General features: G+C 48.9%; 1 protein-coding gene across 1 annotated transcript; it reads left to right on the top strand.

Moving 5' to 3' along the window:
- Positions 1 to 7,007: 7,007 nt before the first annotated feature.
- TMPRSS5 (transmembrane serine protease 5) lies at positions 7,008 to 20,392 on the top strand. Its single transcript, XM_045555391.1, has 13 exons — positions 7,008 to 7,107; positions 9,899 to 10,013; positions 10,351 to 10,449; positions 11,035 to 11,157; positions 12,600 to 12,735; positions 13,038 to 13,151; positions 14,553 to 14,596; positions 15,285 to 15,447; positions 16,414 to 16,592; positions 18,273 to 18,388; positions 18,818 to 18,982; positions 19,294 to 19,446; positions 20,220 to 20,392. The coding sequence occupies exons 2-13, from the start codon at positions 9,917 to 9,919 to the stop codon at positions 20,229 to 20,231; spliced, it is 1,401 nt and encodes a 466-aa protein (XP_045411347.1). The 5' UTR covers positions 7,008 to 7,107; positions 9,899 to 9,916; the 3' UTR covers positions 20,232 to 20,392.
- Positions 20,393 to 21,240: the final 848 nt, after the last annotated feature.

A 21,240-nucleotide genomic window follows, 5' to 3' on the forward strand; every position in this document is an offset into this window, starting at 1 on the left:
CCCTGGAAAATTTGGAAGTGGGCCTGCCTTGGCCCTCCTTTCCCTGAAGAGCATCTGCTGTCCCTCTGGCAGCTCAGGTCTCCTTTATCCTATGACGTAGCACCTCGCGCAACCTGTCTGCCATTTCCAAGACCTGTGCCTCTATCGAAACCAGGCCATTCCTTCAGGGTCTGATTTGGTAGTGCCAACCTCCAGATTCACAGATAAGAGCTTCTACTCTGAGCCATTCCCGGGGTCAGGATTTCAGCGTGGTCACTGCACACCATGACCTTAGAGTGGCATTCCAGAACTCAGGGCTGCTGACACTACTTTAGCCCACCCTGTCTACTACCTATCCTCTCAGGTCACTCCTACTGGTGTGTTAGTTTGTCACCTCAACTGGGTTGTAAACTCCTTTGAGAGCAGAGATTGTAATGTATTCATTTCTGCCGTGTCTTAGTTCATCTCTGGATAATGGAGAGTTGGCTGTACTTTGTTTTAATCATTATTTTGGAATCTTTAGTGACATCTTTCCGCTTTCATTACCCAGGTTTGTAGAGATTAGAATCTATGTAATACTTGGTGTGAGCTATCCTTATTAGAAACCAAGGGGTTTAGTATAGCCACTCCCAGAATGATTATGTCACAGCCAGCCCAATGGCAATGGAAGTGGCTAGAACTGAGGGCTGGGTTAAGGAGGATGCTGGCTGCCGAGATTCATGTAAAAGTGGTACGAGCTCTCCCCTGCAGACTTCTTGAGGGAGAATCTGGATGAATGGGGCATACAGAGGACTGAACAGGTCAAGAACCAAGCTACCACATCCAAGGAGTAGGGAGATGCACATGGTTAGGGACCTGAGCCAATTCATGATGAGTAGGAGGATGGCAAGGTGAGCCCAGCTGGGGAGACTTCATTTCCTGCAGTCAGGCTCAGAGGTGAGTTGGGCCATCAGTTTGAAAGCAGAGAGCTTTTCGGAGGCTTCCTGGAAACAAACACTATCTCCTCCCTTCACTTAAAGACAGAGTCTTCTGATAAGCCCTGCTTAGGGGACCATCCAGGACACATCAGTAAAGGGGCAGGCTGTTTTCCAGGGCCCTTAACTTACTTCAGGGTTTCCCCCAGAAGTTGTTCTGAGTGAGTACAGTCTAAAACCTGTTAAGGCAGCTATAGCAGGCACACTTTCTTAGGGTTCATGAGCCTCTTGAAATTAATGAAAATTGAGTGTGTATGAAATTGGTTTTTGGCAGAAATCATCAAAAACTTTCATCAGATTCTCAATGGAGTTCTTTATGCCCAAACCTTAACAAAATGGTTTAAACAACAGAAGTTCCAGCTCCTTGGCATGGTAAACAAAGATCTTCACAACCTGGTCCTATTCCACCTCAACCACTCTTTCTGTGCATTGTGAGATTTAGGCATGTGGTACTCCATTCCTCATGAACTTTCATTCTTAAACATTTGCATTTATAACCAATGTGATGTTCTCAAAGAACCAATTTTGATTTTGTTGATTTTCTTTATTGTTTTTCTATGCTCTCTTTCATTTATTTCTACTCAGATCTTCATTAATTTTTTTCTCTCTGCTTGCCTTTGGTTTAGTTTGCTCTTCCTTTTCTAGTTTCTTAAGTGAAAGGTTAGGTTATTGCTTTGAGATCTTCTTTTTTGATATAGGTGGTTACAGTTACAAATTTCCTTCTAAGCACTGTTTTCCCTGCATTCCACACATTTTGTTATGTCATGTTTTTGTTTTCATTTATCTTAGAGTGTTTTCTAGTTTTTCTTATGATGTCTTCTTTGACCCACTGGTTATTTAGGAGTGTGTTATTTACTTTCCACATATTTGTGAATTTTCCAAATTTCCTTCTGTTATTGATTTTTTAAATTTCATTCAATTGTGGTTGAAGGACATAGTTTATATCATTTCAATCCTTTTATTTACATTTGTTTTGTGTCATAACATATGGTCATTCATGGAGAATATTTCATATTGCACTTGAGAAGAAGGTATATTCTGGTGTTGTTACATGGAGTATTCTATTATATCTATCGTCTATTAGGTCTAGTTGGTTTACAGTGTTGTTTGAGTCTTCTGTAGCCTTCCTGACCATCTAGCTATTTTATCCATTATTGTAGGATATTGAAGTATCCAACTATTATTATTCAATTGTCTGTTTTTCCCTGACAGTTTCTGCTTCATACATTTTGAGGCTCTGCCAGGTACGTATGTTCATAATTATTATATTTTCTTGATAGATTGACTCTTTTATTGTTATAAAATGTCCTACTTGGTCTCTAGTAATAATTTTTGTCTTAAAGTCTATTTTGTATGATATTAGTATAGCTACTCCATCTCTCTTTTGGTTTCTGTTTGCATGGTACCTCTCTTTCCATCCTTTTACCCTCAACATATTTTGTCATTGATTCTGAAGTGTGTGTCTTATAGATAGCATATGATTTGATCATGGTTTTAAAAATTCATTCTGACAATCTCTACCTCTTAATTGAAGAATTTCATCCATTTACATTTAATATAACTACTGATAAGGTAGGATTTGTCTTCTATTTTGCTATTTGTTTGCTATATGTCTTAAGTTTTTTATTCCACTGCTGCTTTGTGTTAAATTGATATTTTCTAATGTACCATTTTAATTTCATTGGTATTTATTTTACTATGTAAATTTCAAGTCATTTTCTTAGTGTACTGAGAATTTCAATTAACATCTTAAACTATAAAAATCTAGTTCAGATTAATACCAACTTAATTTCAGTAGTATACAAAAACTTTGCTCTTATTAGTTCCATTCTGCCTCCACCCTGTGCTGTTATTGTCATACAAATTATATATTTATATGGTGTATGCCCATCAACACAGATTTATAATTATTGCTTTACACAGTTATCTTTAAAATAAGATGGAAGGAAGAAAAAGGATTACAAACATAAAATGCATTTATACTGTTTTTTTTATTTACTATGTAGTTACTTTTACTAGTATTTTTAATTTCTTAATGTGGACTCAAGTTACTGTCTTATGTCTTATTATTTTAGCCTCAAGGACTTTCTTTGGTAGCCATGTATGACTTAACAACAGAAATACATCCTAAGAAATGTGTTATTAGGTAATTTCATCATTGTGCAAACATCACAGAATACTTACCGAAACTTAAATAATATAATGTACTACACACCTAGAGTATGTGGTATAGGCTATTTCTTCTAGGCTATAAACCTATGCAGCATGTTACTATACTGACTACTGTAGGCAATTGTAACATAATGATAAGTATTTTTGTATCTAAACATATCTAAACACAGAAACAGCACAGTAAAAATACGATATAAAATCTCCATTATAATCTAATGAGACCACTGCCTATATATGTGGTTCATTGTTGACTGAAATGTCGTTATTAGGTGCATGACTATATTTCTTATAGGACAGATTTGCTATTGATAAATTCTCTCAGTTTTTGTCTATCTGAGATTGTCTTAATTTATTTTTCATTTCTAAAGTATAATTTTGCTGGGTATGGAATTTTTGATTGACAGTCTTTTTCTTTAAGGACATTCTGGCTTGCATGGTTTCCGATGAGAAGTCAAGTGTTAACTGTTAAACTATTGATTGAGGATCTAATGTATGTGATGAGTTGCTTTTCTCATGCTGCTTTCAAGAATCTCTGTCTTTGGCCTTAAACAGTTTAATTATGATGTGTCTAGGTGTGGATCTCTTTGATTTATCCTACTTTGAGTTCATTGAGTTTCTTTCATATGTAGATTAATATTTTTCATCAAATTTGGGAAGTTTTTTGTCATTATTTTTTCAAATATTCTTTCTGCCCCTTTCTGTCAATCCTTTCTTTCTTGGATGTACATTGTGCATATGCTGGTATTTTTGATGATGTCTCAAATGTCTCTGAATCTCTGTTTATTTTTCTCCATTCTTTCCCTTTTCCCCTTTCTGTCCCTCAGATTGGATAATCTCAATAAACCTATATTCAACTTCACAAATTCTTTCTTCTGCCTACATACATCTGCTATTCAGCCCCTCTGGTGAATTTTTCATTTCAGTTATTATACTATTCAACTCCAGAATTTCTATTTGGTCCTTTTTAAAAAAAATATATAACTTCTAGTTTCTTATTGATATTCTCTACTTGATAAAACATCGTTTTCATAATTTTCTCCATTTCTTTAGACATAGTTTCCTTTAGTTCTTTGAACATATATAGAATAGCTGATTTGAAGTCTTCATCTTGTAGGTCCAATGTCTTGGCTTCCTCAGGGACAGTTTTTCAGATTTTTTGTTTGTTTCTTGTGGAGACAGGGTCTTGCTATACTGTTATGTTGCCCAGGTTGGTCTTGAATTCCTGGCCTCCTGCCTTGGCCTCCCAAAGTGCTGGGATTATAAACATGAGCCACCACACCCAGCCTGCGGACAGTTTTTATTGATTGCTTTTTTGCTCTGTGTATGGTCCTTACTTTCTTGTTTCTTTGTGTGTCTCATAATTAATTTTGAAAACTGTATTTTTAAAAATATAATACAATATGGCAACTCTGGGAAAAAGATTCTCTCGCCTCCCCAGGGTTTGTTGTTGTTCCTGTTTCTTATTTGTTTAGTGACTTATCTCAACTAATTCTGTAAAGTCTGTATTCTGTCATGTTTGATCACTGCTTAGTGGTCAGCTTGTGATTGGACAGAGATTGCCTTGGTGCTTGGAACAAATAAGTTGACCAGTTGTTGCAGAGAGGCTCTGTGCATATGTTGGGGCATGCCTTCAACACTCAGACAGGAAGTTTACAACTCTGCCTTAACCCTCCTGCTTGTACAGAGCCTCAAGATTGGCCAGGGGTGAGAGCTTAAGTCCTTTCTCAGGCCTTTCCTGCACATGTGCACAGCCCTGAGCATGCGTACCTTCCTATGAATGTATGTGGCTTTCTAGATTCCCAGGTATATTCTGGAGCCTTTCAAAGCCCCTCATAGACATCTCATTCCCCAGATTTTCCTTCTAAAGTTTTTGGTTAGCTTATTATTCACCCCAACTGCTGTCTACTATCTTAGGTTGTCACAAAATCCAACAATTGCCTCCACTTGTTTTTAACAAATGCTCCTAGGGAAAAAGTTGTTTACCCTGGGCAAGCTCCAAGTCAGGTCAAATAAAGACAGCATTGCAAATGGGAACTTCCAGGGGCCCACCAGACAGGTAAAATAATGACAACTCTCTGGGAAGGGGGCTTTGAAGGAGCTCCAAGCCTGTTCTACCCCTTCTTGTGGCTGCTAGACTGCTGTTTTCCATTGTGATCATGGGATGCTGGTTTTCAAGGCTACTGCAGAGTTGGAGTGAGGGGGATGGAATTAGAGCAAGTTAAAATGCCACAAAGCTCACTGTTCTTACAGAAATTATGTCATTTTTCTTGAATAAACACTTCCCAGATTGCTGAAGGCTTTTGATTAATTTCTATAGCTCTGAAAAAGTTGATTCTGACCATTTTTTGCCAGTTTTCTCATTGTTTTCCTGGAGAAGGGAATTTTCAGAGGTCTTTGCCATTTTCATTGACATCACCTACAATGTATTTTAAATCCCCTTCTCCCTGATTGCCTTCTCACTTCTCAAAACTCAGCTCAAATGTCTCCTCCATTGCGAAGCCCTCTGTGTGTCCTCCGGGCAAAGGAGTCAGCTATTCTCCTATACCTTCATGCCTTCGTTATTTTACTTTCTACAAATAACAATTATTTATGTCTGTTTACGTCTCTTTTCCAGCCTACAGGTGCCCAGTCTATGACTTGTTCATCCCCCATGCCCGGGCCAGTTCCTGACACACACACATATTCAGGTTTGTAGCCTGCGGAGTATTGTCCCAGGAGACCTCAGACTCTAGCCAGGAGATTCTCAGCTCCAGCCACCCTTTCTCTCCTCCTCCTTCTATAATTCATGGCTGACCTCTGTCTCTTCATTGTTTTGCCTGTGGAGAGCTCTGTGACGATCATAAGCTCAGACTTGACACACTGAGTGTATGAGGAAAATAAGGAGAAAAGTTAAAATAAAGCCCGTGTGGGTGAGGTTCAGCAGCTACTATTTACTGAATACAGTCTGTGCTAGACCCCAGGCTAAGAGCTTTATTTCAATATCTCATTTAATTCTAACATCTACTTTCCTGGGGAACAGGTTAAAATAAAAAAAAGAAAAAGTTTAATTCTAACATCAACCCTCTAAGGTAGGTACTGTTATCCTCATTTTACAGGCGAGGCTGAGTAAGGGAAGGAGGAGAACTGGGGCTGGGTGAAGGCCTGCCTCTAAAGGCCGTGTTCTTCACTGTCCCATCCGAGGGCTCTATAAGAGGCTGATTGGAGGAGGGGAAGCTCCACTGGCCTTTCCCTTCCCTGGGAGCTGTTCTGCCTCCTTGTCTAAAGAGACGTGTGTGGGTCCCCGGCATGTTCACCACAGCCTGGGCCTGGCTGGGTCACCCTGTGCTCTGAAACAAGGTAGCACTGAGGGTTCCTGTGGCAACTGGCTCCCGAGGCAGACAGGGTGGAGAGGCCCCACTTCCCCGGTATTGGGGGTGACAGGTGCAGCCCTGGGGAGAAAGGTGACAAACATTCCTCATCATCACCCCAACGGCTCCAACATGGTAACAGCCCCAGACCACTAGGAAAGCCCACCCACAGAGGGCTTAGAAACATTTCCATGAGTGCTAATATCAGTGTCTGTAACACAGTCCTGACAGCAAGAAGGGAGAATTGTGCTATCATGCATGGGGCACACTTTTCGGCACAAGGGACCTGGTTGCTAAGCAGCAGTAGCTGGCCATCCCCCCTCCCTGTAACCTTTTTCTGTTTCTCAGCTTCCAGTTAACAGATGGGAGGGGCTGGGGTTGCCCAACCCAGCCTAACCCTCGGCCCCCTTTCCTGCAACAAGGGGCCTATTCATGGGTCCTGAGCAGAGTTCATTGTGTCTCTGGCGCGTCTGTGTGAGTGTGTGGAGAGGGGAGACGGGGAGGGGCCGTGTGTGGACCAGGAAGACCTCATCATCAAGCTAGCTGGGCTAGTTAATCAACGCTGGCCTGAGAACAGGAGCAAGACGCTGACCAGCAGACCCTGAAACTTTACAACAGCACCACTGACCGCCACGGTAAGGCCATCCCTGTGCCACCCCTGCTCGGGCCTCTGTCTCTCTCTCTCTTTTTCTCATGCCCTTGGGATTCTAGGCCGGTGGAAAGAACCTCCTGGGACGGCTCTGGTACAAGTGCTAGATCCCAGCAGGGGCCTTGTGTGGCCAAACCCCTGTTTTCTCCCCAGGGGCTGCCTTTTATTCTCTCTTGTGCCCCATGGACCTATCAAGTGCTTGGCACATAGTCAGTCTTAGCAAATCATGATTACATTGAACGCTCACTGGAAAAGAGGACCAAGGAATCCTGTACCATTAAAGGTCATTTTTCCCAGGTGGGGTTTTGAGGTAGGGCAGCATCTGAAGTGAGGCCATTGGGTTCAGAGACTGAGTTCAGAGCCAAGCTCCCTTGATACTGAGAAGGGAGGTGCCCTGGGGTGTCCAGGGGTGTGCCCTGGAATTCTGTCTGGACCGGCCTGCCTCTCTGCTTACAGGGACATCAGCTTAAGAGAAACCACTTCCCCAGAGAAGAAACCCACACCTCACACTCTGTTGTCACTTCTCTGCTTTCTTGCGGGTGCTTGACTGGCTTTCCCAAGCCTGCTGTCCTCCAGCCTCGTTACCTGTGCCCTGGGAGGCTCATCTCCAGGCACAAGCAATAGCGAGTGTGGTAGGACGCGAGCCACCATTGTGTTTCCCCTGGGGAAGCCAGGCCTGCCGCTGCTGGGAGGGCCACTCCTCCAGGTCCTGGGCTGTGATTGGTGCAGGGGATGGGGAGGTGGGGCCCCTGCCCCACTGCGTAGGGAAGGTGTTGGGCCACTGTCCCATTTGTGAGTCTGTGACTCAACTGGCATGGATGCTCATGGGTCCAGTGGAATGATTTTCAGGGCGATTTGGAGGTGACTGACATGAGTGAGTGTGACAAACACTTTCCTCCCCTAGCCAGAGGGTCAGGAAGGCCAGTTCAGTGGAGCACAAAGGCAGGACTGGGAGGGTTTTGGTGTGAAAACATTCCACATAACATAGAAAGTCACATCTAAGCTAACATTGTTTTGGAGTCAGTGTTTCGGGCTTTTGTGATCATTGGGTACAACATCATGTGTTGACAGGGAAAGGTGGTCTTCAGGAGAGAGGGGAGCCAACTTCAGTTTTAAGGGGTCTTATCTACTCTACCGGATTATAAATTTCTTGGGGAAGGATCCACAGCTTACATGTATTTCTTATTAATATTATTATACTTACGATTTGCATTGTGTGTTTTAATTGATAAAGTCATTTCAATCACATTACCTTGCTTAGCCCGCCTGCCTGCCTTCCCTTCTTCAATGCACTGTAACTGAACAGCAAGGCTGTGCCAGGGCCTGAGGTTGGTGCTGGGATGCATAGACCAGTAAGGAAGGGGAGAGAGAGAAGGGAATGAGCACAGTATAGGGCCACAACAGGTGCTGTATGCATCGAAGGAAACTCCCTAGAGAAGTGACATCTATGCTGAGTCTTGAAGAATCAGGAGGAGTCAGCTATGTTGGGGAGGGGACAGCAGGTACAAGGTCTCCATGTGGTGAGAATGCCTAAAGGTGCTGAGGAATGGCTTGCATGTCAGTGTGACCCCAGGTTCTGCTCTGGAGGGAGTTAGTGCTGGCTGTGAGGATGGAAAGGAGAGGCAGGGAGAGATCATGGAGCACCCCGTGAGCCATACCTTGGAGCTTTGGGTTGATCCTGAAGGCTGCAGATATTCACTAGGTACTTTACAGGTGACCTGCGTGTGCTCGAATTTGCATTTTAGGAAGATTACTCTGGCTTTATAGCATGGAGAATAATGGAGGGAGAGAGGACACTAGAGGAGGGAGATTGAATAATCTCCATCAAGAAATAGCAGTTATTGCTCTTATTTTATAAATGAGAACATTGAAGTTTGGAGATGGCCTGAGTTGTGCAAGTTCACCTAGTAGGTAGGAGATGTAGCTTGGAACTGTCCAGTGTTATTTTCATTGCTCCTCAGGGCTCAGAGCTTCAGGCACAGGCATGACTCCCTCTTCTCTGTACTTCCCCCCCTGTGCCTTTGCCTGTCTCGTCCTTGCCCGGACTACCCAATGCCCATATATATTATTGATAGTTCAAACCTTTCTCATCCACGAGGGCCGGTCTCAGGTCTCAGGCTGCCTCTTCTAGGAAGCCTTCCTTCCTCCTCAGTGAGAGGTAAGCTCTTGTTCTTTTGAATGATGATGTTAGTGTGGCTGAACTTCTCTTCTGTCACTTAACATGTTCTGCTTTGTTTACATGACTGACCTTCAGGACTAGACTGCAGATTCTTTGAGGCAGTTGGGGAGGGGTGGTCCATGCTGATTTATTCTGGACGCTGTAGTGTTCCCCCACAGTGAGCTGTGCACTGGGCTAAATAATCTACCAAATGAATGGGGGTGGGGGTGAGTGCGTGGAGGAGGGGCACTTTTTCCTCTGAGATGGGAGGGAATGCAGAGGGCGGGAGCTGAAGCCTGAGCAGGATGTTGAGGGACTTCAGCAGGTGCCTCGATGCTCATGGGAGGCAAGACGTGGTTAAGATCGTGGCCAAATCTGGATTCAAGTCTTTGCTCTGACACTTACTGGCCATGTGAGAGTAAGGTGGGTGAGGTTAGGGGGTCCAGGAGAGCAGAGAGGGCCTGGAGGGGCGTCTGTTGGAACATACAGGGAGTCTCCAAAGATGAATGAAGGCTTCCAAGTGGCAGCGAGGGCGTGGTCGAAGTTAGAGAAGGGGGACCTGGTATGGGCTGGGTCTTCTCTCACAGTCCTTGACGTGGGGATCCGGGGTGTCTGACAGCTATTTCCCCAGAGCCTCATGCTGCATGACCATGCCCTTGTGGAGGCTCAGTACGCAGAGGAGGGGCCAGGACCCGGGATCTCCGCAGCAGAGCCGGGAGACCAGCAGCGACCCGGTAGGCAGACCGGGCCGGAGGGGAACGACAGGGTGGGGGCAGTCGGTGAAGGGTAATCTTCCTGTGTCCCCTGGGTTCTCCTTGGGTTGGCCCCACATGATTGATGGTGAGGGGCTATTTCACTCTTTACCCCCAGACCTGCTTTTGCTCCCTGTTTCCCACTCTGGGGATTGATGGGGCTCTGTGGGCTTCTGGGAGCAGGACCCTGCCCGCAGCCATTCCACACTGATGGAGCACGGCGCTCCATGGGTGCCTAGCCCTGTGCTGGGGCCTGGGTTACAGTATGGCTGGCTGGCAGGAGCAGGGAACCCAGACGCCCCTCTGCCTTTCCCCACAGTCTCTCAGGCAGGGCGCTGGCGCTCCGCGCCGCGAGGCTGTGCAGTGCTGGGAGCCCTGGGGCTGCTGGCTGGTGTGGGTGTCGGCTCGTGGCTCATAGGTCAGTGCTGGGGGCCCTTCTGCAGTCTGGGGAGGGACAAGGAACAGGATCTGGGGGCAGCTGGAAGACAGAATCAGGTGCTGAGCAGGTGTTAAAGGTAAATGAGTGAGTGTCTTCCTCACCTACATTGTGCAGACAACAAAGGGAGAAGGTGTAAAATTGCACCAGGAGGGATTTAGGCTCTGCATGAATAACAGTTTAGTCCTCCAGGGAAAAGTGTATGATCCAGGGAGGCCCTGGTCAGATTTTTTTTTTCAGAAATCTTTCCCAGTGTGAGAGAGAGAGACAGAGAAGACACACACACACATGCACAGAGAGACAGAAAAAGAGAAAGACAGAGAGAGACAGAAAGAATGACAGAGACAGAGAAAGAGATGAGAGTCAAGAGGGGAAGAGGCAGGGAGACAGACAGAAGAGACGAGTGCTGTGCCCCTCCCCAGCGGGTTAGTGGTGGAGGAGTCCCCAGTGGCTGCTTTTGCCTCTGGCCCAGGAGTGTTTTGTTCTGTGCCTTGACCCCCTTCTTTGGGAATCTCTCCCTTTCTCCCAGCCTCTTCTCTGTGACCCTCTCTTTGTCCTTCTCTGAAGCGCTGTCTCTATGGCCAGCTGCCCCTCAGCCCATTTCCAGGACCTTGCAGGACGAGGAGATGCCTTTGGGCTGCTCAGAGGCCAGCAGTGAGGAAGCGCCGCTCCCTGCACTTCCCAGACCAGGTGGGCCATGCCCCCGAGGCTATGGGACACCCTCCCCTGCCCAGGGCCCTTCGTAGATGCAGGCAAGAGGGCCAACATGGAGGGTCATCAGTTCACTGCCAACCATCTGTCATCTGTGTGAGAATGGGGACAAGGTCTAGCCTTGCAGAGTTGATCTCTGATTTGGGGTTTTCAGCACTCCCTGGGAACTGTCCTGATCTCCAGCTGGAGTGTGGCCAGGACCCCAGGCTGGCAGGAGGGATAGAAGCTTGCCATTTGGGGCAGAGTGGGCCAGCAATGTGGGAGAAGAGGTGCCAGGTGTGTGTGGGAGTCAATGTGTGACCAGCTGGGCAAGCCAAGCGTCTGGGAACACCCCCCCTTTGTCCCCTCCCCTCCAGGTGAGAGCTGGGGTCAGGAGTACAGAGGCTGGGGGTGAGCATAGGTTACAGCAGTTTGTTAGCATAAGGTTGGAGTCTGTCTTTTGCTAGCTATGTGACCTTAGGCACATTTACCTTTTTAAGCTTAGATTTCCTTCTGTGTAAAATGGAAATAGAACTACTGCATAAAGTTGTAAGGGTAAAACAAATATATAAAAAGAGCTTAGCACAGAACCCGTGTATTAGTCTGTTCGGACTGCCATAACAAAAATTCCACAGACCGGGTGGCTTAAACCACAGACATGTATTTTCTCACAGTTCTGGAGACTAGAAGTCCAACATCAAGATGCTGGCAAATTCCATTTCTAGAGAGGGCTCTCTTCCTGCATCATAGATGGTTGCCTTCTTGCTGTGTCCTCCCAGGGCCTTTCCTCTGTTCTGGAGGAGAAAGAGAGATCTCTGGTGTCTCTCTCTCTTCGTATATCAGCCCTATTGAATCTGGGCCCCACCCTTATGACCTCATGGAATCTTAATCACCTTCTTAAAGTAGCCCTACCTCCAAATACAGTCACACTGAGGGTTGGGGCTTCAACATATGAATTTTGGGGGACACAGTGCAGTCCATAACAGCCTGGAAAAAGCAGATATTCAATAAATGGTAACTAATACTGTCACAACATTTGAAATCAGAAGACTTGAACTTAAGTTCTGGATCCATCCCTTGCTGATTCTGTGATCCTGGGCAAGCTGCTTAACCTCCATGCCTTGGTTTCCCCTTTGTAGAACGGAGAGGGTGGTGGTGTTCATTTCACAGGGCTGCTGTGACAATGCGTGATGGAGCACGTGTGAAAGCACCTGGTTAAAATGCAAAACTGAAATGCTCCACAATTCGGGGTTATATTGTTCTCAGGACTGGCCTGACACCCTGGGGAGCAGGGAGCTTGACATTGGGTGACCCAGATGCTGTCATTAAGGCCTCTTGAGGTCCCACAGAGTCCCAAGTTCAGCTCCTCCTGTCCTACCTTGCCACCATCTTCTCTCGACCCCCACAGCAGGTGGGATGTGGTTTTCACGCTGTGATTTCAGTATCTTTCAGAACAGACAGAGAGGACTTCTTGCTGGAAGCGCAAGTGGGGGCCCGGTCAGACTGGCTCCTGGTCTGCCACGAGGGCTGGAGCCCCGCCCTGGGGGTGCAGATCTGCCGGAGCCTTGGGCACCTCAGGTAACGGGAGGCAGACCTGGGGTCGGGGAGGGTGGAGGGCTGGTGGGCAGGGGAAGGGGAGTTGGAGACCTCTGTCTGCCCATCACTGTCAGTGTGCTCAGGAAATGGTCATTTTGGCCATCTTCTGGCCTCTGGGCATGATGGTGTCCCAGCCAGTTTCTCTCTTTTGGGCATCGCTGCTTTGTGACAAACGGAAATCTCAGAAGAAGTTATTGCCACAGACTTGCTCAGTCACTGTGCTGGTATAACATCTCGTGTACATTCCAGTTATGATTTTCTGCTGTTCTATTCCCTCTGCCAAGACTCACTCACTACAAGGGAGTAAACCTCACTGACATCAAGCTCAACAGCTCTCAGGAGTTCGCTCAGCTCTCTCCTAGACTGGGAGGCTTCCTGGAGGAGGTGTGGCAGCCCAGGTAGGACTTTTGAGGTTAGGTGAGTGGGGTCTCTAACTTCCCGGTGGCCAGTCCAGCAAAAATCTTCTTTTCATGGGAGTCTGGTGGTGGGGACATTGGCAGTCTAAGATAGGAGGACCAAGAGGAACATTTCCTGATCAGCAATTACAGACGCGGTTCCCATGAGCCCTGCCCATCCCGGCTTTACATACATTATCTGCCCCTTGCAAGTAATGCAGTGTTGGCTGTTATCGTCACAGGATCTGAAACAGTACTCTTATCCCCATTTTACTGGTCAGGAAACTGAGGCTTAATGAGGTTAAAGGGTCCTGTCCAAGATCACGTAACTAATAAGCAATCGAGCCAGCCTTGAAACCAGGCTCCTGCTTCCAAACTAGGTGCTCTCTCAACCCTGCCACACTTTACTTGGATCATCCTGATATTTCAGGAGAGAGATGGTTGAGCTGTTCTGGCTAAGAGCTGCTTATAGCCTGGAGAGTCTCCGGGAGAAGAGGGCTCTGGAATGGAGCAGTCCCTTCCCGAAACCCTGGGGGAGGGTCTTTGCCCCTTCCTGGGCTTCCTCAAGCTGCCCAGCAGCCTCCTGGTGTAGACGGGCGGGCAGGCCCTTTACCGCGTTTCCAATTTGAACTCTTCCCTCAGCGCCCCCCACCCCATCCAGCGCCTGTCCTCAGGGTCCGTTCTCAGGAAAGTGGTGGCGATGGGAGGGGTTCCGGCTGGGCTCCTGCCTCAGACACTGAATGGGCAAGTGGAAGTCAGGGCGGGCCTGACTCCTCCAGGAGAGCTGGGAGCGCTGTGGGCTTGGTAAAGTGGAAGAAACTAAGAGGATGCAGGCACTGGGCTGCTGGGGGCAAGAGATGAGTAAAGAAAGAGGGTTTTGGTCAAGAAGGAATTGAGGCTTGTGCTAACAGAGAAGAGAGGAAAGAGGAGAGCAAGAGCAGGAATATGCAGGCCCCAGACGAGGGCTGGGGACAGAGAAGACAGCAAGCAGAGGAAGGCGCACGGGTGAAGAGCTCTAGTCACTCGTTCACTCACTTGCCCGTTCATCCATCTACTGAACACGTATTTATTCAGGGCCACTCAGTGGGAACAGCTGGTCTTTCTCATCTGTAAATACTCTGCTTATATATTTGGGTCCTACTCAAATTGCCCCTAGAGGACCATCAAGTTCTTCTGTTGCCCTGCGGGAGACTGGGCAGAATGCTGCTGCTGTCCTGGGGACTGTTTGTGACCAGGAGCCTAGGCAGGTGGCAGGGGGCAGGCAGGAAATGGGGGTATTCTTAAAGCTGTGGCTACGCGGCAGCCTCAAGAACTGTCCACCAACCACCCCCTCCTCCACGCCCCTGGGTGTGTGGCCACAGGCTGGGCCCCTGCCCGCTTCTGGCTGGTGCCTGTGTTTTGTAGGAAGAACTGCCCTTCTGGCCGAGTTGTTTCTCTCAAATGCTCTGGTGAGTAATGCCTCAGATCCAGGGAGGTGGCGGTGGGGGGAAGGAGTGTTCCCTCTGCCCTGAGAGTGTTCCCTCTGCCCCATGGAAAGGCTCAGCTGGGTCTCGGGGGAGTCCTTGTTCCCCTGCTATCTGTCTGCCGGGCCCCTTCTTGCAGATGCCCTTTCTAAGCCTGACATCACTGCCTGCCACTCTCTCCCTTGGCCTCTGATGTCACTCCCCCTTTCTTCTGGAGAGCCCCAAAGGTGGTATTGTTATTGGCTATTGAGTAACCCACTACAGGAGACTAAGGGCAGGTGGAGAATTGGAAGCCACACAGGAAACCGTCTGTGAAGCTCCTTCCACCTGTCCCCCCATTCATCTATCTCTCCATCTCTGCATGTGTCCTTCCTCACATCACCCACATACCAACACGCTGGCCCCCAGTGTGGGATGGGCCTTCTGTTAGGCACTGGGGCTCCATAGACAATGCCGACATAGTCCTTGCTCTCAGCAGGCCCACAGCCTGATGGGGCAGGCAGGTGTGTAATCAACACTTATGCCTTCCTGTCCCCCATACTTAGGACCAGGAATAAAAAATGAGAGCTGTCCACACTGGCTTTCTGGGGCTTGGCACTGGGCCACACTCCCTGGGAGCTAAGACCATCCTTACACCCACCTCTCTTTCTGCCTCACCCTTCTCTATTGGCAGAGTGTGGAGCGAGGCCCCTGGCTTCCCGGATAGTCGGTGGGCAGACCGCGGCTCCTGGGCGCTGGCCCTGGCATGCCAGCGTGACCCTGGGCTCCCGGCACACGTGTGGGGGCTCTGTGTTGTCGCCACACTGGGTGGTGACTGCCGCACACTGCATGCACAGGCAAGTCTCTCGGGCTGCCGGGGAGGATGGGGCCTCAATGGCCTTTTCTGTTCAGGTCTTTTCTTGGTATGTCCTGTATAAAATGTCCATGTCCAGCTGTCTGTCTGCTTCAGGTGTCTGCTCAAAGCAGGCAAGGTTTATGTTTGTGAAGTTCTCCCCATTAGGTGTCAAGAACAGATCTGCGCAAATAGCAGTAGTAATACAGTTGTTCTTTATATTCGTCAGCTTTTAAGTTTTTACAATGCTTTCAATTCACAGCACCTTGTGCTTCTTCATGTTTATGACCACTGTAATTAAATCACTTTCCATGTAGTTATTTGTTTAATGTCTTTCTTCCCCTTTAGACTGGAAGCTCCATGGAGCAAGGACTCTCAGTTTTGTTACCACTGAATCCTTCTGTAGATTTCTCCATTGCTGTGTCCCCAGGGCCTAGAACAGTCCCTGAAATATAGTAGGTGCTTAATAAATGTTAGTTGGAGGAATGAATGATGAGTGAATGAGCTCTTTGAGCCTCTTCTTTTGGTGGCAGGCAGGGCAGAGAGTGCAAGCCCCATTTTGCAATGAGGAAACCAAGGCTGGGAGGGGGAGGTTCCTCCTCCGCTCACATGTAGTAAATGCAGAGACAGGACTGAGGGGGGTTTTCCTGACACAAGGCCCCTCTATGTTTGTTGTAAAATGTGGCAGAGTTATGCGGGAGAGAGGGAGTGGTGGTTGCGGATGACCCATAGCATCTCACTTCTCTATCCATCAGGCCTTGAGCATTTATTAAGCACCTACTGCATGCCCAGTGTCTTGCCAGCTGCTGGTATGATACTAAGGCATGACCCTAGGGTCTTAGGAGCTTGTAGCCTGGTGATGGGGCACCTGCTAGTGGCGTCTCTGGCCAGCTTCCTCCACCCATCCCCTCGCTTATGTTGACCTCTTCTGCCCATTCCCTCCCTGGCTCAGCATGGCCACTGTGTGCAGTTTCAGGCTGTCCCGCCTGTCCAGCTGGCGGGTTCACACAGGGCTGCTCAGCCACAGCGCCGTCAGGCCACACCAGGGGGCTATGGTGGAGAGGATCATCCCCCACCCCTTCTACAGCACCCAGAATCATGACTATGATGTCGCTCTCCTGCGGCTCCAGACGCCGCTCAACTTCTCAGGTAAGGCGCTGGCCCTGGGGTGGGCAGGCTGGGGGCTGTGCTAAGAGAGGGTGGGGGCTGGGCAGGAGAGGGGGCCAGATGATTTCCAAGGTTTCCTCTGAGCACTGTAAACCTTAAAATGTTCCATTCATTTAGGGACCATAGTGAATTTTGGCATCACCTGGACCTGAAGTACCAACTCTTGTACAAGCTCTTTTGAAGACAAAATTTCAAGTCCTTTTCACAGCTGGGCTGTAGGCAGGATTGGCCTTGGGGTCCCAAGTAGGCTTCACAGCTGCCCCATCCATTAATAGGCTGCTCCACCCCTGTCCCCAGGCTGGTTCCAGATCCCAGCCATTTTGTGACTTGTTAAAGTTCATGAGATTTATTTTTCCGAATATCCTTTCTTCCAATCCTCATAACAACCCTGACAGGTAGATGGAGCAGGTATATTCAGACAAGGACACTTTAGTTTAGGGAAGGAAGTGACTATCTTCAAGGTCATGCAGCAGACAGTCCCTGAGCCCGATGTCAGGGCTCCTCCTGCCATAGCACCTGCCCTAGGAGGTGAGGCCAGGCTGCAGCTGTCTCAGCAACTGCCCTCCCTGACACACACGTGCACATGGGCACTCACCTGCAAACACATACACTCACAGAAACACACACACACACACACACACACACACACACGCACACTGCACTCATGCAGTCACGTGCACAGACTCACACGCTCACAAACACACTCACTTTCATGCACACACATGCTAACACCACATACTCTAACATGCACACTTGTGCACACACTTACACACTCACGATACACAGCACTCCTCCCTCGAGTTGTCACCTGTTGCCTTAGGTTTCCCAAACAACAGTCGTTGCTACACGCATTTCACAAATTTTATCATATCTGTGAACTATTGTTCAATAGTTAATTTTTCTAAGTTGACTTAAGTGTACTTACTTAAGGGATATTTGAAAGGCAAAACCACCCAACTGGAGAAGCTGTATTACTTATAGCAAATAGATAGTAACCACAAAAATACATAGTGTGAAAACAAACCAGTGTATAAGTCCTAGGTAGCTGAGTCCTCTGCAGAAGTTGCTGTGCCTGGCCGGCTCTCTCCTGGTTAGATGGGAGGTTGACAGGCATTAAGAGAGGTACAGACCAGCGCTAAACGGAGTCTTTTTCTTTGATGCAGTAGAGGGACTGAAAGAAAATAGAAAGGAAATAGCATTCTTGCCAAGTGCATCAGTGTTTATTTAATGGCATGTCTATGTACTACCTAAAGTCACGGCTCCACTTGTAGGATGTCTCACACACTTCTGGAAACACCGAGGGACTAGAGACCCTGGGGAAAAGCCAAAATGGGTCTTCATCAGAAGTTGGGTACCCACAGCCGGAAGGAAATTTCCAGTTCTTGCCTCAGTTCCTAGGTTGGGAGTGGGCAGCACACGCACTGCCCACCCCTAGAGGGCGCTACGCACACTGCAGTTTGCACACTGTCCCCTGTGAATGGTGACCCCCACGTTGGGACAATGCACAGCCTGCACACCCACCTAGGAGGCCTGGCTGGTGGAGTCTAGGATCCAGGACTGTTTGAGAAGAGGGGGTTGAGGAGGATCTGCCCACCCTGGGTCCTCCGCCCAGGCTCTGCAGTGGGGCAGCCAAGCCTGAGTGGACCACGTGCCTCTCCGCAGACACCGTGGGTGCTGTGTGCCTGCCAGCCGAGGAGCAGCATTTCCCAAGGGGCTCCCAGTGCTGGGTGTCTGGCTGGGGCCACACCGACCCCAGCCATAGTGAGTCAGCTCCCAGGGCCCTCGCTGCCAAGGGGGTGTGGTGGGGGAGGCACTCTTCCCCAGGGTAAGGGACTTCCACCTTCCCTGGCCACGTGGCAGTACCAGCCCCCCTTTTCCCTGACATTGCCCTTGGCCAGGCCTGGGGGCTCCAGTCTCCCCTGCCTGGGCCTTTGTGGGGAGAACCCCCCCTGAAAGTTTTCTTCAAACCTAGGCCCTTTTACTACCCTCCCTTTGTCCCAGAAGCACCGTGGCCTCAGCGTTTGGTGTATGTGAGTCCTACTCCTCCTCCCACCCCTAGTCCCCAAGACGGACAGCCCCTTCCTCCTTGCCCAGGGTCCACAGCTCCCACCCTGGGGTCCCCTTTTTGAGTGTCCATGTCTCTGGGACCTCTCGTCACCTCCCCTCCTGCTGCTCTGCCTCCCTGGGTCTTGCTTTGTGCCCTGCAGCCTTTCTCGGTGTCTCCCTCAGCCCACAGCTCAGACATGCTCCAGGACACGGTGGTGCCCCTGCTCAGCACCCGGCTCTGCAACAGCTCTTGCGTGTACAGCGGAGCCCTCACCCCTCGCATGCTGTGCGCCGGCTACCTGGACGGGAGGGCCGATGCGTGCCAGGTGTGGCCCACGAGGGTGGGGGCAGGGCCTGCTGTGGCCTGGCCCCCTGGTCTGCGTATGTGGCCCATGAGGGTGGGGGCAGGGCCTGCTGTGGCCTGGCCCCCTGGTCTGCGTATGTCGATGGTGTGAGGCAGCCTCTCTAGGAGTTAGGGGGGCACCTAGGCAAGTCTGCAGCTCATGTTAAGTGTTTACAGAGGGGCGAGGCCCGCAGTTTCCAGCCAGAAACAGGAGGGGCCCATGGAGGTCTGGTGCTCTCCACTAGGAGGGACTAACTGGCTGTTTCTCTGTGTCTTTGTGCTTGGATCTCTCAGGGGGACAGCGGGGGGCCCTTGGTGTGCCCAGATGGTGGCATATGGCGCCTCGTGGGGGTGGTCAGCTGGGGTCGTGGCTGTGCAGAGCCCAATCACCCAGGTGTCTATGCCAAGGTAGCCGAGTTCCTGGACTGGATCCATGACACGGCTCAGGTGAGTGGGGGGCAGGGGTGGGGCAGGGAGGTTTCTAAGGGACCTGCTCCTCAGACACTGTCAACCTTGCTCCTTAACACCTGGGCCCTGCTGAGGGCTGGGGAGAGGACTAGGGAATGGTCCCCACGGTGGGTGAAGGAAGATGTGATGCTTGTAACATTGAATCCATTGAGTTTCTATCAACTTAAGCATTAACTGGGCAAGAGTAGACCTGAGTTCGTGTCCCAGATCTGCCATTTCCTATGTGGCCTTTGGCAAGTTCCTACCCTTGGTAAACCTCAGTTTCCTGGTACTAACCATCGTGGCTACCTTATCTTTTATTGTGATGATTCAAAGAGGTAAGACCTGCACAATGTCTAGCACAGTGCTAGACTTAGAGTGAGCCATCTGTAGTGTTTCATACACATTATATGTAGAAAGTATTTTACAAATTCGAGGCATGGTAAGGAAAAGCATCTTTTTCCAAGGTTGGGTACAGGGGCAGGTGGTAGATAATAAACTTTAGCGTTTGCAGGGGATGTATACATCCATCTTCTCATTCAAAGCTTACAAAAACCCTAGAGCAGCAGGTATTTTTAGCCCCACTTGATAGAAGTTAAAATCAAGGTTCTGAGTGGTTAAGTGATTTACTAAAATAAAAGTGGCTTGGCTGGTGTGTGGTAGAGCCATGCTGTGAATCCAGCTCCTTTCTTTGGGTCCAGGACTCCCTCCTAAGTCCTGTAGTTTCCTCCAGTCTCACTGTACACCAGCCTCACGTGTCCTGGGGTCTCCAGCAGGTCCACTAGATGGAGGACAAGCAGCAGCCTCTGTGGCAGAAGGCACGGATCATCCACCACTGCGTGCGAGAGACAGTCACCACCCACAGGCCAGCTGCCGGGCCGCTGGGCCTCTCCTCTCAGGCCCTGGTTTCAGAATCCCTGTTTCTCACCAGAGAGGCTCGACAGCAGCAGAGAGGCTGGGGCTGGGGTGGGGATGGTGGGGCTGCTGAGGGATGAGGGGGAGGAGGAGGGAGGCAGGAGCTGGAGACCAAGAGGCTGCTGGAAGCAGCTGGGAGCCTGCCCTTCTGCTCTCTGCCCTCCCCAGTCCCTATGTGCATATTTTGGGAGGGTGCTTAGGGATGGTCCCAGTCCTACCTCCTCCATGAGCCCTTGGGTGGGCTAAGTGCCTCCCTGAAGGATTCCCTGGCTCAGTGTCTCTTGGGCAGATGCAATCAAGGCTGGGCCAGCCCAGATTAAGCCCATGGGAGTCAGGACCCCCTCCACCTCCCTGTTGGCCTCGCTGCTCCCTGTTCACACCTGGCTCTGGCACTGGAAAACAAGGAGGTTGGAGTCACTATAGGGTGTCAGTTTTAAAATGACAGTTCTGTGAGCTGGTCCAGGGTGTTCTGTTATTAAAGTGATGTATGGTCTTGGTCCAGCATTTGCTTGCTCTCGCTCTCTCTCTCTCTCATACATGTTAATGGATAGAATTACAATTTTCCACTCATATGTTTCTTGAAGCTTTCGTGCCAACTCGTAGCTCATGTACTCGAGAATTTTGGCATGTGCTTATTTTTTTAATTGTTTAAATTTGTTAAATCTATGTGTCATGATCTGCAATGAAGGGCCTCAGCTGTTCAGGTGCTCCGAGGCCTCAAGTCTGAGAACCACTTAAGCCAATGCTCTCTTAGGGAATGTTTGGTCTCCCCCACGAGGCTCATCTATCCTTAGCTCTTATTTTAGTAATAGGCCTTTTGGCTTGGGGAGATCTCTTTCTGAGTTTATGTCCAGTTAGCATTTTCCTGGTTAGCCTCTC

The sequence above is a fragment of the Lemur catta genome, chromosome 7, assembly GCF_020740605.2.
Source record: "Lemur catta isolate mLemCat1 chromosome 7, mLemCat1.pri, whole genome shotgun sequence".
Lineage (NCBI taxonomy): Eukaryota > Metazoa > Chordata > Mammalia > Primates > Lemuridae > Lemur > Lemur catta.

Excerpts from the sequence above, each read along its gene's own strand:
- TMPRSS5 (XM_045555391.1), top strand. The coding sequence starts at position 9,917 with ATGCTGCATGACCATGCCCTTGTGGAGGCTCAGTACGCAGAGGAGGGG. Across the intron at positions 10,450-11,034 it reads TGTCGGCTCGTGGCTCATAG|CGCTGTCTCTATGGCCAGCT; the intron begins GTCAGTGCTGGG and ends CCTTCTCTGAAG. Across the intron at positions 12,736-13,037 it reads CGGAGCCTTGGGCACCTCAG|ACTCACTCACTACAAGGGAG; the intron begins GTAACGGGAGGC and ends CCCTCTGCCAAG.